A 14,992-nucleotide genomic window follows, 5' to 3' on the forward strand; every position below is an offset into this window, starting at 1 on the left:
TGAGAGCGGCTGACACTCGTTGAACATGTCCGGAAAAAGAAAAAAAATACATGTGACATCACTCCTCTTCCTAGGTTTGTCAAATGATCATCATATCGTAAATTTTCAGACTTTTTGAAAAATGAGCATTTACAGGCCAGTTATATTGATGCTGGATTTGGAATAGCAGTAGTTCCTAACAATGGATTACCAGCAGCATGCATCCCAACAAGTTGGTTTCTGACTGTCTGACAGGCTAGACATGATTAAAATATAGCTTGTAAATGGACACCAGATGAGTAAGAAGGCTTTTTAAAATTCAGATTAAGATGTGTTCACGTTTTTCTGCATTACATCATATTTCTACCTAAGAAAGATATGCAGTGTGCACTGAAATGCATGTTGCATCAGATACCTTTACGAACCAAGCAATTTTTAAAGTGTAACAGGTTACAACACTATGAGCTGTTAATCTCTGGCCAGTTTATATTGACGCGCTCTGTATATTTATAGCATTTGGGGATAGGAGGGGGGGGGGGGGGGGGTGTCACTCTTTTTACATTTCTATACAGAATGTTTGTCAACAAGTTCTCTCTTATTAAAAAAAAAATTTGGAAATTTTGTGTTGTGTTTTTGTCATGGGCAAGTACTATATTTGCAATGTGAATTGCTCATATCTTTGGAGTGGAAAGCCTGTCCCAGTACTACCAAACAAATTTTTCATGAAGCCATGGCATCACATTGGTTTCATTGTGTCAAAAGTTGTGATGGATTTTGTATTGAGTGTTCGGACTAGTTTACAGGTGACATGTGATCTAATGTGTTTGTATAGTGTGTGTGTGTGTGTGTGTTGTCTTTTTAAAACCTTAAAGGTAAATTGAGCATTTCCTCCCCCTCCCCTCTCTTGCAGATTCGCTAAAATTTATCCATGAGTTAAACTCACTGAGAACCAAGTCTGGCATGGGAGGACCTGATAAAGCTTCAGCTGAATCACTAAGCCGTTGTAAAGGTTTCATGTGTGAATTTTGTAGTAAATATTTTGTGGCAAAGCAGGACTTAGAGGGACATGTCAATACACGCCACCTGAGAAAAAAGCCATATCATTGTAATATTTGCTTTCGGAATTTTGCCTATGAAAAAACTGTAAAATGGCATATGCGTATGGTGCATAAAGTCATATATTGTTGAGTTTTTTATTTGGTTATATTACTTCTTTCCTCCTGTAAAAGTTGGACCTTGTGTTTGTTTGTTTTCAGGAGACAAAATCTCAAAGAGTAGGCATGAACAGAGTGGTTCACAGATGGACTTATCAGGAAAACCCAGATTGCGTTATTTTAACAAATGGGGTTTCTACATATGTGAATTTTGTGACAAACGGATTGTTGCCAAGTGTGATTATGAGGGACATATATTTTCAAATCATTTCAATAAAAGACCGTACAAATGCCCATTATGTGACAAGGCTTTTGCTTACAAGAGAAGTTTGGACACGCATAAACGAATAAACCATACTATCTTTGGATAGTAAATCTTTTTATTGGAGGAGACAATTGTTGTTTCTTTTTATCTTTGTAGAATGACCATTGATTTCCTTTATCAATTGAGGCGAAAGGTTAGTCTTACTATCTGGTTATTATTTTTTGTTTTGTTTTTTTAAATCAGTGAATTATTTCGTTTCAAATTTGGCCAATTTGTGTGTGTGTGTGTGGCCTGGGTGTGGGTGTTTGTTGTATTTGTTGCTGATGTAGAAATCTTTATTTTCTGTCTAAAACTGTCACTCTCCATGCTTTGGTTCTTGTACAAGATAGGGAATGTTTTTTTTTCTACAAAATTTGTTGATCGTGAATATAAGGGTGTTGTAGTTGAAAGGGCATTTTTTAAATTTTTAAAAGGGGGAGTCAAGTTGACATTAGATTTTTGGCGTGGAATTGTGCTCGTTATCAGTATTTATCTTGGTTTCTGCCCATTAGGAAAAGATGTTGTTTTCCTCTGTCATTGACATGGTAATTTTTGTGTTATGCAGTTAACATTTTCGTCTTCTTGCCACATGTCCAGAAGAAATATTTTGACTGAGTTGTCAGTGTGAACATTTCTGGTAACACAAGATGCCAGCCCATGTTCTTTGGTCAGAGTCTAATCTGTTTCCTGATAGTGTAAAAGTATCCAAGTCACTGTGCGTATGGTGAAATATTTAATTTGTTTCTTTTTTTTTCTGCACAGGGTCATTAGATTCGAAGAGAAAGTTTTCTAGTCGTGATAAGGCAGGTCCTCTCGTGTGTGAATTCTGCAGTAGAGTTTTTACTGCCAAAAGAGAATATGAAGGACATATTAACAGTCGACATTTTCATTTAAAGCCATACGAGTGTTTTGCTTGTACCAAATCGTTTGTTTATAAAAAGGGACTGATTCGTCATTTAAATAGTGCACATATTACACAAATTTGTTCAGGAGAAGACTTAAAGCTTAATGATATTAGTGCCGGGGATGACACTGTGGTGGTAAAATCAGAGAAAGAAGTTGAATCCGACGGTTAATATGGGAAAGTCATCACCATTACAATATCATAGTCTTTGTTTTCTTTGTAAAAGCTGGAGGAAGCAGAATTACTAAGGTTGTACGGGTAATTTGCAGCATTTAACTATACACTTGAAATCGCCTGATTAGAATCCCATTATTCCACTTACTATCGTCTTTCAAGCAGGAGGTGATAATTATATATGACTGGCATATGTATTCTACAGATGCCATTATTTGGATGTGCCTGGAACCCTGATAAACAATTCTTATAAACAAATTCCGAGTGGTCATCATTGTCAGCCCTGGTTGTAATTCCAATAGTCATATTTATTGTTGATTTGTTTTATTATCACATTCAGTTGTCTCTCCTTGGCAAGGACCTACCTGGATAACACCGTCTGGCTTCCAATCGTCGGGGGACAAGAAAAAAAGGATCATGTGTGATTTCTGTCCGAAAATGTTCTCTAGCCGTCGAATTATGATTGGCCATATGAACTCTCTGCATTTCAATATTAAACCGTACAAATGTAAATTTTGCAATAAGGCTTTTCCGTACAAGAATAATATGCAATATCATGCTCGATCTTGCCCTTTTCAATTTAACCGGAATCCATCTTGATTTCTCTTGACGTTTGGAAAAGGAGTAGTGTCGTCTCGTTTACAGTTGTGTATTTTTAAAAATTTATTCCCTTCTTCATTTCTGATAGTTTGGCCTTATCGACAAGTGAGCCTTGAATCATCACAACCTAGACGTCCTCCTAAAACGGTCGAGTGTCAAGAATGCGGTAAAATGTTTCCATCCAGAAGACATTTGAACGGTCATAGGAATTCTTTCCATCTAAATGTCAAGCCTTATGCCTGCCCCAAGTGTGATAAATCATTTGCCTATGAGACCAGTTTGTATCAGCACAAAAGGATGTGTTTTCAAAATTCTCATTCCTTTATGAACGGATGAAGAAAGACATTTTCAATGAGGTTGGTGTCAGTCCGTGGTCAGATATCTACCTCCAGCAGGTTTATGAGAATTATAGGAAGATTGATTTTTTTGTAGTTGATTGTATTAGCAATTTTGTGTGTGTTGGTATGAATGGATTTGGGGGTGGGGGGGGGGGGGGGGGGGGTATAGGGTGGAAGACCACTTGGTCTCACCCATGGCCTGTTTAAAAGTCATGTTGAGAGGGGGACAAAAGCAGATTGATATATTATTATATCGTTTTAGGAGATATTTTTCATTTTAAATCATCTTGCTATACTATAAATTATAGTATAATAGTGTATGATTTCATTAAGTCACTAAAATGTTAACATTTGGAGGGCTTGTGAGCGTCTTATTTGGGTTTTAGATTAAGTCAGACAATACTATACATGCAGATTATTCTTATGTACTTCTTCTCTTTCAATTGCTCTCCCCCCTTTTCCCTTTTTATTGACTTTTTTTTCTCGGGTTCTGTAAAATGCCTGATCTTTTATAATCTCATGACCTTCCAGTTAACTGGTATTGAATAATTACTCTGGAAACTCGTATAGGAGAAGTCATTGACTAATAACCTAGCTCAAGGCTGACAGCTTTATCGGGTTATTAATGGGAATGGGATATTGATATTAGGCTGAGACATTATGTGGGAGGAAAAGTGAAGTGGGAAATTTAGTTTTGCTCACCAATGTCTGAATTAGATTTCCCTGCTCGCAGCAAAGGAATCTATTTGTGTGTGTGTGCCTGACAAAATAGTTGCTTGGTGAAAAACTTCAAATGGTGTTAATGCTAATTTTGGTCAATAAATAAATTTTTTATGGAAAATGATTTCCTGTCAGAAGTTGTTAACTCGAACATTTTCTTTGTACTGCTGAAATATTTTGATTGAATTCTACTCCTAAATATTTTGTATTGATTTTTAATGAATGAGTCAAAAATGTAGGAAAATCACCCAATGTAATGACCAGTTAAGACAGTGTGGAAGGACCTTGTTTTCCGAGAAAACCTTATGTGTTATACTTATTATACATCAACTTAAAGGATATAGGGAATGAGATTAGCGGAAAAGTAGCGTCCCTTGATTGGACGTCACTCATAGTCTGTGACGTCACCGGTGGAAAAGTTATTAGAGAGAGAACGTCATGTTCGTTGTGCGCATAGGTCTCTCGTCATCGCGGAAGCATATTTTCATCTCTTGTAAACTTTGGAAGTGATTTTCTCAAAACCAGGTTTTCACGCCTTTACCCACACATTTTCATGGTTGGAAGATTTCTGGTTTAATCCAGATTTCCGGCTTTTTAAAATCGATTTTAATTTATTCCCAGCATCCAGATCACCATGACATAAAACTGTCTTGAGACAACAGGTCACTTTTCAAAAATAAGTTTCAGGCTTTTTTGGATTTGAGGCTTTCATGGCCCAACCTACTGGCATCCATGCATTTGGCCATGACTTTATGAAATATCTCTAGTTGCTTCTAATTCAGATTAAATTGCTTGGGTTTTCAGAAAACGCAAAACAATTCAAATCGAAAATGAACACCAATCAACTGATTTTCTCAGGCGCGCTCACATATTTGCTTTGCTATATTTTTTTTAATAACAATTTATTTGAATGATGGAGGGTTAACATTTAGAGTACTACGCACTCCCTCTGCCTTTCCATACATACTAAATATTATATAATATGAAATATTTTTCTTGTTGGAGCTATTGATTAGTTAATTTTATGTGCAATATACTGGGATCGACGACTCAGGGCACTCATGAATGTCAAATCTCACAGATGGGTGTCAGGGATCCTTAACCGAGAGGGAGGCAGTTGAATGAATGTATTCATATGTCTCAAATTTCCATTATTTCCATGTAAATAGGTAACTTTCATTAATTTTATTTTGTTTGGTTGTGTGGGCATTAACCATATTTGGTAGTTCTTTAATATTCTCTTCTCTTTTATTGTGTCAATTGATATATGGGTTAAAGTTTGCCAGCATAGGGCAGAACTGTGTTACTTTGAGTTGATAGTTCATCCGCGCATCTGCCACCATTACCTCATCATCACTTATTTACTACTGTACCACCGACCAACATTTTGCTGCTGCTGCTGCTGCTGCTGCTACTACTACTACTACTACTACTACTACTACTACTACTACTACTACTACTACTACTACTACTACTACTACTACTACTACTACTACTGCTACTTTTACTACTGCTTTTACCACTACTACTACTACTACCGACATTCCATGTGCAGCATCTCTTCTTTTTATGCCAGTTTTCACATATTTATAGTCATGTTTTCTATGTTTTAAGACTGCTTAGTAAGCATAGAGTATTATTTATAGTACACTTTATAGCTTTGGGTTCAGTTTTCGTTTTATAGGACCTGGTCAGTAATAAGGGAATATTAAGTTACATAGTTTTGTTTGATACGAGCTTGGTGGGGAGCTGGATTGTTTCAGGGTTTTTTGTCTGTATGGCATTCAAAACTTCTGGGTGGGGATCCTGACCTCCCATAGTGGGCAGGGAGGTACATGCTGTGTCTTCTATCCCCTTATGTCTGTTTTCCAACATGCTTTCTCTCTTTGTTCTGTCCCTAGCTGGAGTCCTGGCTGGGAGGGCAACAGTCAAATGCATAGTTATTGTTTTGGGAGATGGTATTTTTTTCCTTGTAAATCATCTCTCCGTTATGTATTATTATATTTGTTATTTTTGTATTATGTATAATGTAAGCATTTGAGTGTATTCCTCTTTGTTGGATTTTGTGCTTGTGTCCGGATGAGACTTATAGGTGATTTCAAACTAAGTACATTGGTGGTATGCTCTTGGAATCTACATCTGATCCCTATTTGTTCCCAGTTCCCCTATGTCTTACTTTTTCTTGGGTGTAATTCTATAACTTTTTACTATCCCATTTTCTTCCTATTTACTGGCGCTGATATAACCTAAATGTGTTGCAAGTGCCGTAAAACCCTTAAAAACAAAACAAACAACAAACAGCATTCAAAACTTTCAGGCGAAGTGATCGTTCCCAAATTTGACCCATGTTAATGGTGATATATTTTACCAGTATTGTCATTAATAGGGGAGTATTACTCCCATTTGATTTCTGATAAGAGTGTTCTGAGAAACGTTTAGACCAATGCTATTTTGAGAGATGACTTTTTCCCTTGTAAATCATCTTTCTGTTATGTACCATTATCGTTTTGTTTTGAATACATCTTAATTTGTATACATCTGAGTGAGTGTATCTATTTGAATGAATCCCCTTTGTTTTACATTTTTTGTTTGTTTTGTTTAGTGCTTTAAACTATGAGATCTAGAATGTTTCCCACATCATCTTTCATTTACTATTTACTAGTGCTGATATGACCTAAAAGTCTCTTCAAGGCAAGGGCCTTAAAACCCCTAAAAAGAACAGAAACCTGGGCAGTTTGTTCAGATCAGGTGCTTTGTATTTGAGTAGTTATTTGCTTTTTGCTATGCTGGGCATTTTGATACCAACATAAAAATGGCTATATTCCGACACTGACAGCGAGGTATTGGCTTTTCGGGCTGCTGTTTTATAGCTTCATCTATTTTATTTCCCTCTCCCTTTATTTCTGTATCTGATTTTGATGTGGGTATGGTGCAGTTTTTTAGTCATGTAAGCGGTTTGGGTTGTGTTTTTTTTACATTTTTAGTGATGCGGAAAAATCAGTGTAAGTCCGTTTTTCAACATCATCAATGCCTTGCTTTTTCTTCTCTACACTGGTTTTGTAAATATGGTACTTTTAAAAAACTTATTTCTCAATATATATTGTTCCGCGTCCCCCCCCCCCCCCCCCCCCCCCCCCCCCCGTTTTGTGGATCTCAGATTTTCATTGCAGTATTTATTCACTCATAATAATAGTAAACCAGAAGCAAGGTATGCAGTTTTTAGAAAATATTCAAGATTTGAAACAAAAAGTACAAAACTTGGATCGATTTTTCCTGAGCCACCACCCTTATTGATTTGCACAATGGGCATCAAAAGAGAGCCAAAATATGAATGAATATTTTAATATTAACATATTCATGAATTTTAACATATTTTTTCATTTAATAATTTCGATTGATCATATGGCAATGACTTCTCAAAGATCGTTTGTCCAATATGGCTAGGTTATGCTGATATAATACTCAAGGGGGGGTCTGACTGTAAGCTAGCCTCTTTTAAAGATAATATAATTTTCTGTGTCTAAAGACAATGACCATTACATAAATCATCTTGTTGCAGAGGCTGAATTGAGGATGTGGCACCAGAGTGGATTGTCTGGAGGACATCAGATTCGTTTACCGGTCCCACAAAAATGGACTGAAAGGGCACGAAACTTTCAATGTCGTCATTGTGACAAATCTTTTGTTGTAAAACGTGATTTGATTGGCCACACAAATAGTGTACACTTGAAATTGAAACCTTATCAGTGTACTTCCTGTCCCATTGCATTTCCGAGATACGATACCTGGAGGAGACATGTCAATGTTTGCTTGAAAAGGTTGACATAATTGTTCCATGTTCATTTAGGGTGGGGTGGGGATATGATGGCCGTCTCATTTTTCTTCATTTTCTCCCTCATGACTTTCTGTTCCATTTTTTGGAAAGAAGACAATGATATATGTCAGGCTCTAAGGTTGTCTTTTCCCCCCCTCTTTGTTCCCCTATCTCTCCAGAATTGGACCCCTATTCATATGATTATAGACCTCGGAGACCTGCTTTTGTAAAGTATGTGAAATGGAGTCAAAGGCCAAGAAATTTCCACTGTGATTATTGCGGAAAATCTTTTGTTGTGCGCAGAGACTTGTTTGGACATATCAATGCAGCTCACTCAAAAGAGAAGCCGTACCAGTGCTCAAACTGTCAGTCGAATTTCTGTAATTATAAAAATTGGAAACATCATGAAAAAAATTGTACCCAGTTTTATTTGGAAGCCAATATGTCAGTATGATTTGGTCAGAAATTATTTTTCTTGTCATCTGGAGTCGGGTTCATGGTTTTTAAAATGGAAATGAATCCAGCTCTACTTTGTATTTTATTTTTAAAATATAAAGGGGTGGGGGTGGGGGTCATTTTCTAATACAATTAGGAGATTAACAGGGTCTTTCTTATGATCAATGCTATCGGACAGAAAGGGTAGAGGATTAGAATGTTAATGAATTGGTTTAGTCTTGCCAGCCTTGGTCTAATCTCGCCCACTATTTATTGTAATACAAGAACTCATTACTTTCTCTAATCATTTTTAGTTACCAATCAAATGGTTCTTCAACTGAACACCCTTGACTCTCATGAGGATTTGGCCATCAGTTTGTGTAAGATGGGCGCAACGACTGTGAAAGAGGAGGACATTATGGACAAGCGAGGTCGCTCAAAATGGGCAGATAGAGCTAAGCGGTTTCAATGTCAATATTGCTGGAAATCATTTGTGGTGAAACGTGACTGTGAAGGGCATGTCAACTCCGTTCATCTTAAAGTAAAACCTTTTAGTTGCAAATATTGCCATTGGTCAAGTGCTCACAGAGGGGAGCTGCAGAAACATGCTAAAAAGTGTTTATTTCAAGGAGTTGGGCCCCCCGATGGTCCTCATGAAGGAACGAATGTCACGTTAAAACTTGAGCAGATGTAATGATGTGGTGAACTTTTTATGGTTTAGATTTACTATTATTGGTTGGTAGTCTATGTTTGTGCTAGGTTTTAAGTGACGTAAAAATAGTTTTCATGTCTTATCCTGGAAGTCTTTACATGGGCTCAAATTGAGTTATTCGGTTATAGAACTTCTGATTTTACGACTTGCCAGCAGTTTGCCTATTTATATTAGATTGCCTTTTTGTACTCTCTTGTAAATGACTAAATGTCTAAAATGAAGCCTCACAATATTCTTCCCAGTGTTCATCAGCTCCTTGTTAAAGCAGCACCAATCTTCACCCTTGGCTTCGCAGAGTGTTGACAAGTTGTCTAAAAACCAAAGATCTCCGATTGACAAAGGTCCTCTTCTATACAGCTCTTTCTACCATTCACGATACCCATTGTCTCATTTTTTGCCCAAAAGATACACATGTTCTAAATGCAACCAGTCTTTCTCTTATCCTGGTAATCTTTCACGACATCGTAAAGCGTGTGAAGGGAATTTTGATATTAAATGTATGTTTTGTGATAAAGTTTTTTATCGACAAGATGTGTTGAAAGTGCATTTGAGGACTAAGCACGGAACTGGTGTTTTCAATATGAATTTGTAATGGTTGCCAGTTACAAGGGGTTTAAATGGGGGTAAAAAAACAACTCCATAACACATAGGTTATCTGGCAATCACCACCTGGGCCCTCTTTCAATGAGATTTTGCTGAATTGAAAGTCTTTTTGTGAAACATATCTAATGAATGATATCTATTGTCTTTTCTCAGTCGCTCAAGGTACTTCAGGAAAGTGGCTTGGTCATCGTAAGAGGTCCTGGTTTCGTCCCTTGCATTTACCTAAGTTAAACCATAGTAAAGTGTGTAAAAAGTGTGATCTCTCATTTATTAACACTTTACAGTTAAACGCTCACAAGAAAGAATGCAATGGAAAGCGTCACTTGACGTGCGGAGTGTGCTCAAAGGTTCTCAGCAGATATGATGCTTTGGCAGAACACCTCCGCGGTATGCATGGGATAGGGAACAAAGTAGCTTGTAGATTCTGTGGGAAAGGATTCAAGTACAAACCTCAAGTATATCAGCATCAACTGACGTGTCCGAAAAAAATAGCGGCTTCTCTTGCAGACTGCAAAATTGAATTAAATATAGATTCTGAGTCTCCGTCGTTTTTAAACCCCACGTTGTCCCCGACACCATTTCCTCTAGACCTGAAGCCCATCATTTCGTTTCCATACGATCCAAAAGCGTGCTCTTAGAGAGCTCTAAAGGCAGATTGGTGTTAATATTCTTGGTTAATTTATCTTCCAGGCCTTTTTTTCTAGTCATATTCAGTTCACGAATGCTCTATTTTTGTTGTGTTCTTTGCATGGCATTCCAGACTCGTATTACAGTTATGATGTTGGAATTGGAAGCTTGAATCAGCCCATGCTACCCCCCATAGCAGGATTGACTGGTAGACAGACATCTCAATCAAGTGGTGGTGGTGGTGGTTGTGTCCCTTTAGCTTGTCCAATCTGTTATGTTAGCTTTAGGCGCAAAGATAACTTGCAAGTCCATATGAGAAATAAACACGACATAGGGGAAAAGGCGCAGTGCAAAGCCTGTGGTGTGCGGTTGAGGTCATTTGTCAGATTGGAGAAGCATCGTCTTGTTTGCCAAAAACTGATGCAGACATTATAAGCACAAAATTTTGACTATTTTATCGAATTGTTTGACTTTTTCCTATATAATTTTCGATTTGTAGGTTTGACCAAATGTTGTTTTCGCAACGTTTTGTCTCTTGTCTCTAAAATTTGTCGTTGGTCTTAAGTTCTTTTGGGGGGAAAAGAAGTAAGAATTTAATTAGATCTGAGCTGAGGGATTTGTTCGCTTTTTCCATGAGGGTGAACTCCAGAAAGTTTTTTTAAAAAAAAAAATAAAAAATAAAAAAAACCCACTAAACTCAAAAGAAAAAACCCCCCAAAAAACAGGTTGTCCAATTAGACCAAATTAGTATAGTTTCTCAAAGTGTTAGAAAGTTTTTCTTTTATTATTTTTTCGTGCGGTGTCTCTCAATTTTTATTAATTTACATCTCTTAACTCAGAGATGGTGACGAACTCTACATCATATCTATAATTCTTTGAATTACCTATGATGTCTGTTAATGTGGAAATATTGCGTAAACAACCTTTTGTTGTCACAGCCTCCTTTATGGGTCATGTGTATCCTAGAGTCTTTAAGACTTGTTGTATACTTTGTTTTGGGATTGGATCGAGTTAAATGAAAGTAAAACATTGTGTTTGTGGTCTCATATGAATGTAGATTATGTATTGTATATATAGGGAATGGACGAGGGATTTGAACATGAACTCTTGATGTGTTTGAAATAGATGTATAATTGATTTTGTGCTGGGTGGGGTTCTTGGCCTCCCATAGTGAGCAGGAAGGTCGCTTACTGTGTCTTCTATACCCCTATATGTTTTTCCAACTTCCTATCAGGTTGTTGTCTTGGAATGAGATTGCTTGGTTTGTCCTTTCCCTGGACAGGGTCCTTGGCGGGGAGGGAAACAGTCAAATGTATTGTTTTAGTTTTGGGAGATGATAGTTTTTTTCTGGTTGTAAATCATCTTTCTGTTATGTATTGTGTAATATATGTTGTTTGAATGAATAGTGTAAGCATTTGAGCGAGTTCCTCTTATTGGGATCGTGTGCTTGTGTCTGGATGAGACTTTTAGGTGATCTCAAGTACACTGATAGTGTGTTTTTGGAATCTACATCTGTTCACTATTTGTGCTATTCCCTTTTGTCTTACTTTCCTTGTGTGCTCTTTATATTATAAATCTAAAAATGTTTGACTATCCCATTTTCTTCCTTTTTTAGTGGCGCTGAGGTGACCTTAAATATGTCGCAAGCGCCGTAAAACCCTTTAAAAAAAAAACAAAACAATTGATTTTGTGATTGCTTATGAGTGAGGTTTTAACATATTGAAAAGTTTTTTGTACAGAGAATGGATGAAAGATTTGGGTGTGTTAGTTCAGAAGAGATGTAAGGTTGATTTTCTGGTTGTTGATGTTACTCGTTGAATTTGGCCACGATAATGTTATATTACTATCAACTATAAAGTATTTATTTATTTGTGCCAGTGACCTTTAGTGTTTGGCACTAGTGGTTTTATTCGTGTGTTTGTGCGGGTGTGTGTGTGTTCTCTTATTGTTTTGGTTTTTTTAAAAACTGCTATGTGGAATATTTTTTATGATATGTGACCTTTTACATTGATCGTTATGGATATTCATATTGTTTCCACATTTACAAATGCTCGTTTTATTGAATGCCACATAATTTTTATTTTTTTTCAATGAAAGAATAATGAAAAAAAAAAATTTTTTATAGCCTATCACGGCTAGACGGAATAAAGGTAAATTCCAAAATGTATCGTTTTATCGTGTCATTCGTATGGTATTTATTGTTTGACTCTTTTGTACAATGGTGTGGCTGGAGTGGCTGCTCCGACTTTTTAAGCACCCTGTAACCTTATATTCTGTCTTGACTTTTTCAACATATCCTCGGCTATGCATGTTATTATTCTGGTGGGCAGGAGATCACTTGCTGTCTTTTTTCCCCCTATATCTGTTTTCCAACATGCTTTCTGTCTTTGTCTTGGAATGAGATTACTTGGTTTTGTCCTGGCCCTGGCCGGATACCCTACCTGGGAGGGAAACGAGTCATATTTAGTTGAGCTTTGGGAGATAATTTGTCTTATAAATCATCTTCCTGTTATGCACTGCATTGTTTTATTTACATATATATGATTTGTAAACATTTGACTCTATTCCTCTTAGTGGGGACACGTGCTTGTGTCAGGATGAGACTTTTAGGTGATTTCAAAATAGAATTCTCTTGGAATCTATATCTTTTCTCTATTTGAACCAATTCCCCTTTGTCTTACTTTTTCTTGGCTAATTGTTATTTTAGAACTTTTTACTACGTATCCAATTTTCTTCCTTTTTACTTGCGCTGATATGACTGTAATGTGTTGCAAGCGCCGTAAAACCCTTAAAAAACAACACAACTTTTATCCCCATATTTTTTTTTTCTGATTTTCTTTTTATCTTTGTCTCGTAATGTGATTACTCGGTTTGCCTTGGCCCTTGCCGGAGTCTTGGCTGAGAGGAAAACGGTCAAATATAAAGTTAATAGTTGTGTGGGATTTTTCCCCCGTTGTAAATCATGTCGTGTATTGTTAATTTTTGTTTTGTGTTGAAAATATAATGGTTTGTAAACATTAAAGTGTATTCCTTTTATTAGTGGGATCCTGTGCTTATGTCTGGATGAGATTTTTAGGTGATCCCAGACTAAGTACACTGATAGTATGCTCTTGGAATCTACTCCTGTTCCCTATTTAAACCATTCCTCTTTATCTTATCTCGTGCGCTTCCCAGTGTAATTCTAGAATTTTTTGACTATACTATTTTCTTCTTTTTTATTGGCGCTGATATTATGACCTGAATGTGTTGCTGCAAGGCCCATAAAAGCCTTAAAACAAAACAATGACGTGTTATTCACGATCCTATTTATCTGGAGCAGTCTGATCCATTCTTTTACTGTTTGGATTAAGCTCCTACCTTCGCACCCGTGCCGTGGACAACTTCCGCCGAGAAGCAGATTTTTGTTAAGACAATGTAGAAGAAGGGGGAAATGAAGCTGAAAGCTGGAGAGCGAATGATTCGATCAAGCAGGATATTCTCTGGGTGGGGTTCCTACCTCCCATAGCGGGCAGGGAGGTACTTTCTGTGTCTTCTATCCCCTCTTATCTGTTTTCCAATTGCTTTTTTGTCTTTGTCTTGGAATGAGATTACTTGGTTTTGTCCTGACTTTGGTCGGAGCCTTGGCTGAGACTGAGAGGGAAACAGTCGAATGTATAGTTATAGTTTTGAGAGATGATATTTTTTTTACTTGTAAATCATCTCTCTGTTATGTACTGTTACTCTCTTCATTTTTACATATGATTTGTAAACATTTGAGTGTGTTCCTCTTAGTGGGATTTTTGCTTGTGTTTGGATGAAACTTTTAGGTGATCTCAAACTATTACATTGGTGGTGTGCTCTTAGAATCTACATCTGATCCCTATTTGTCCCCAGTTCCCCTATGTCTTACTTTTTCTTGGGTGCTTTAATTGTAATTCTAGAACTTTTTACTATCCCGTTTTCTTCCTTTTTACTGGCCCTGATATGACCTTATGTGTTGCAAGCGCCGTAAAACCCTTAAAAACAAACAACAAGCAGGATATTCTGATTCTGTATACCTAAACGTATACGGCGCATAGCTGAGTTCTTGGAAAAGACTCTTTACTCACATTTTTTTTCACCGTAGGTGTTCGAAAAAGACCCCTTTGTAAAACGCGCTTAGTAGCTGTGGCGCTGTAAATATGCTCACGTGTTTTTCAAATACTAAAATGAAGTTGCTGATATCAAGGTATCTCTCAGTGTTTTAGTATGAGAAGAATAAGCATCCTTTTTTTCTGCGCCATTGACGGGAATATTTGAAACAAGAGTGGCGCGCTGCAATTCACGAGGTGTGCCATAAAAACGTGCTACTGGTTTTATGTATAGCTGAGAAGTAGACCTATAAAAACGTGCAACTGGTATTATGTAGTATTGCTGAGAAGTAGACCTCTACAAAAACGTGCAACTGGTATTATGTAGTATTGCTGAGAAGTAGACCTCTATAAAAACGTGCAACTGGTATTGTGCAGTATTGCTGAGAAGTAGACCTCTATAAACGTGCAACTGGTATTATTATTATGTAGTATTGCTGAGAAGTAGACCTATAAAAACGTGCAACTGGTATTATGTAGTATTGCTGAGAAGTAGACCTCTATAAAAACGTGTAACTG

The 14,992-nt window shown here is 37.0% G+C and overlaps 1 protein-coding gene across 17 annotated transcripts in view; it reads left to right on the top strand.

The window, feature by feature from the left end:
• Window positions 1-14,992, top strand: part of LOC144964478 (uncharacterized) — a 65,529-nt gene that overhangs the window by 13,212 nt on the left and 37,325 nt on the right. Inside the window, exon 4 of one of the 17 annotated variants that reach the window (XM_078898827.1) lies at window positions 8,737-12,527. The exons of 8 other annotated variants lie outside the window; for them this stretch is intronic. In XM_078898827.1, coding sequence (XP_078754953.1) covers window positions 8,737-9,116 — 380 coding nt within the window. In that variant the 3' untranslated portion in view covers window positions 9,117-12,527. 8 more of the 17 variants (XM_078898840.1, XM_078898838.1, XM_078898828.1 and 5 more) reach the window with 8 other exon arrangements.

The sequence above is a fragment of the Berghia stephanieae genome, chromosome 2 (genome assembly GCF_034508935.2).
Source record: "Berghia stephanieae isolate SIO BIC M18660-M18661 chromosome 2, UCSD_Bste_1.3, whole genome shotgun sequence".
Taxonomy (NCBI): Eukaryota; Metazoa; Mollusca; class Gastropoda; order Nudibranchia; family Aeolidiidae; genus Berghia; species Berghia stephanieae.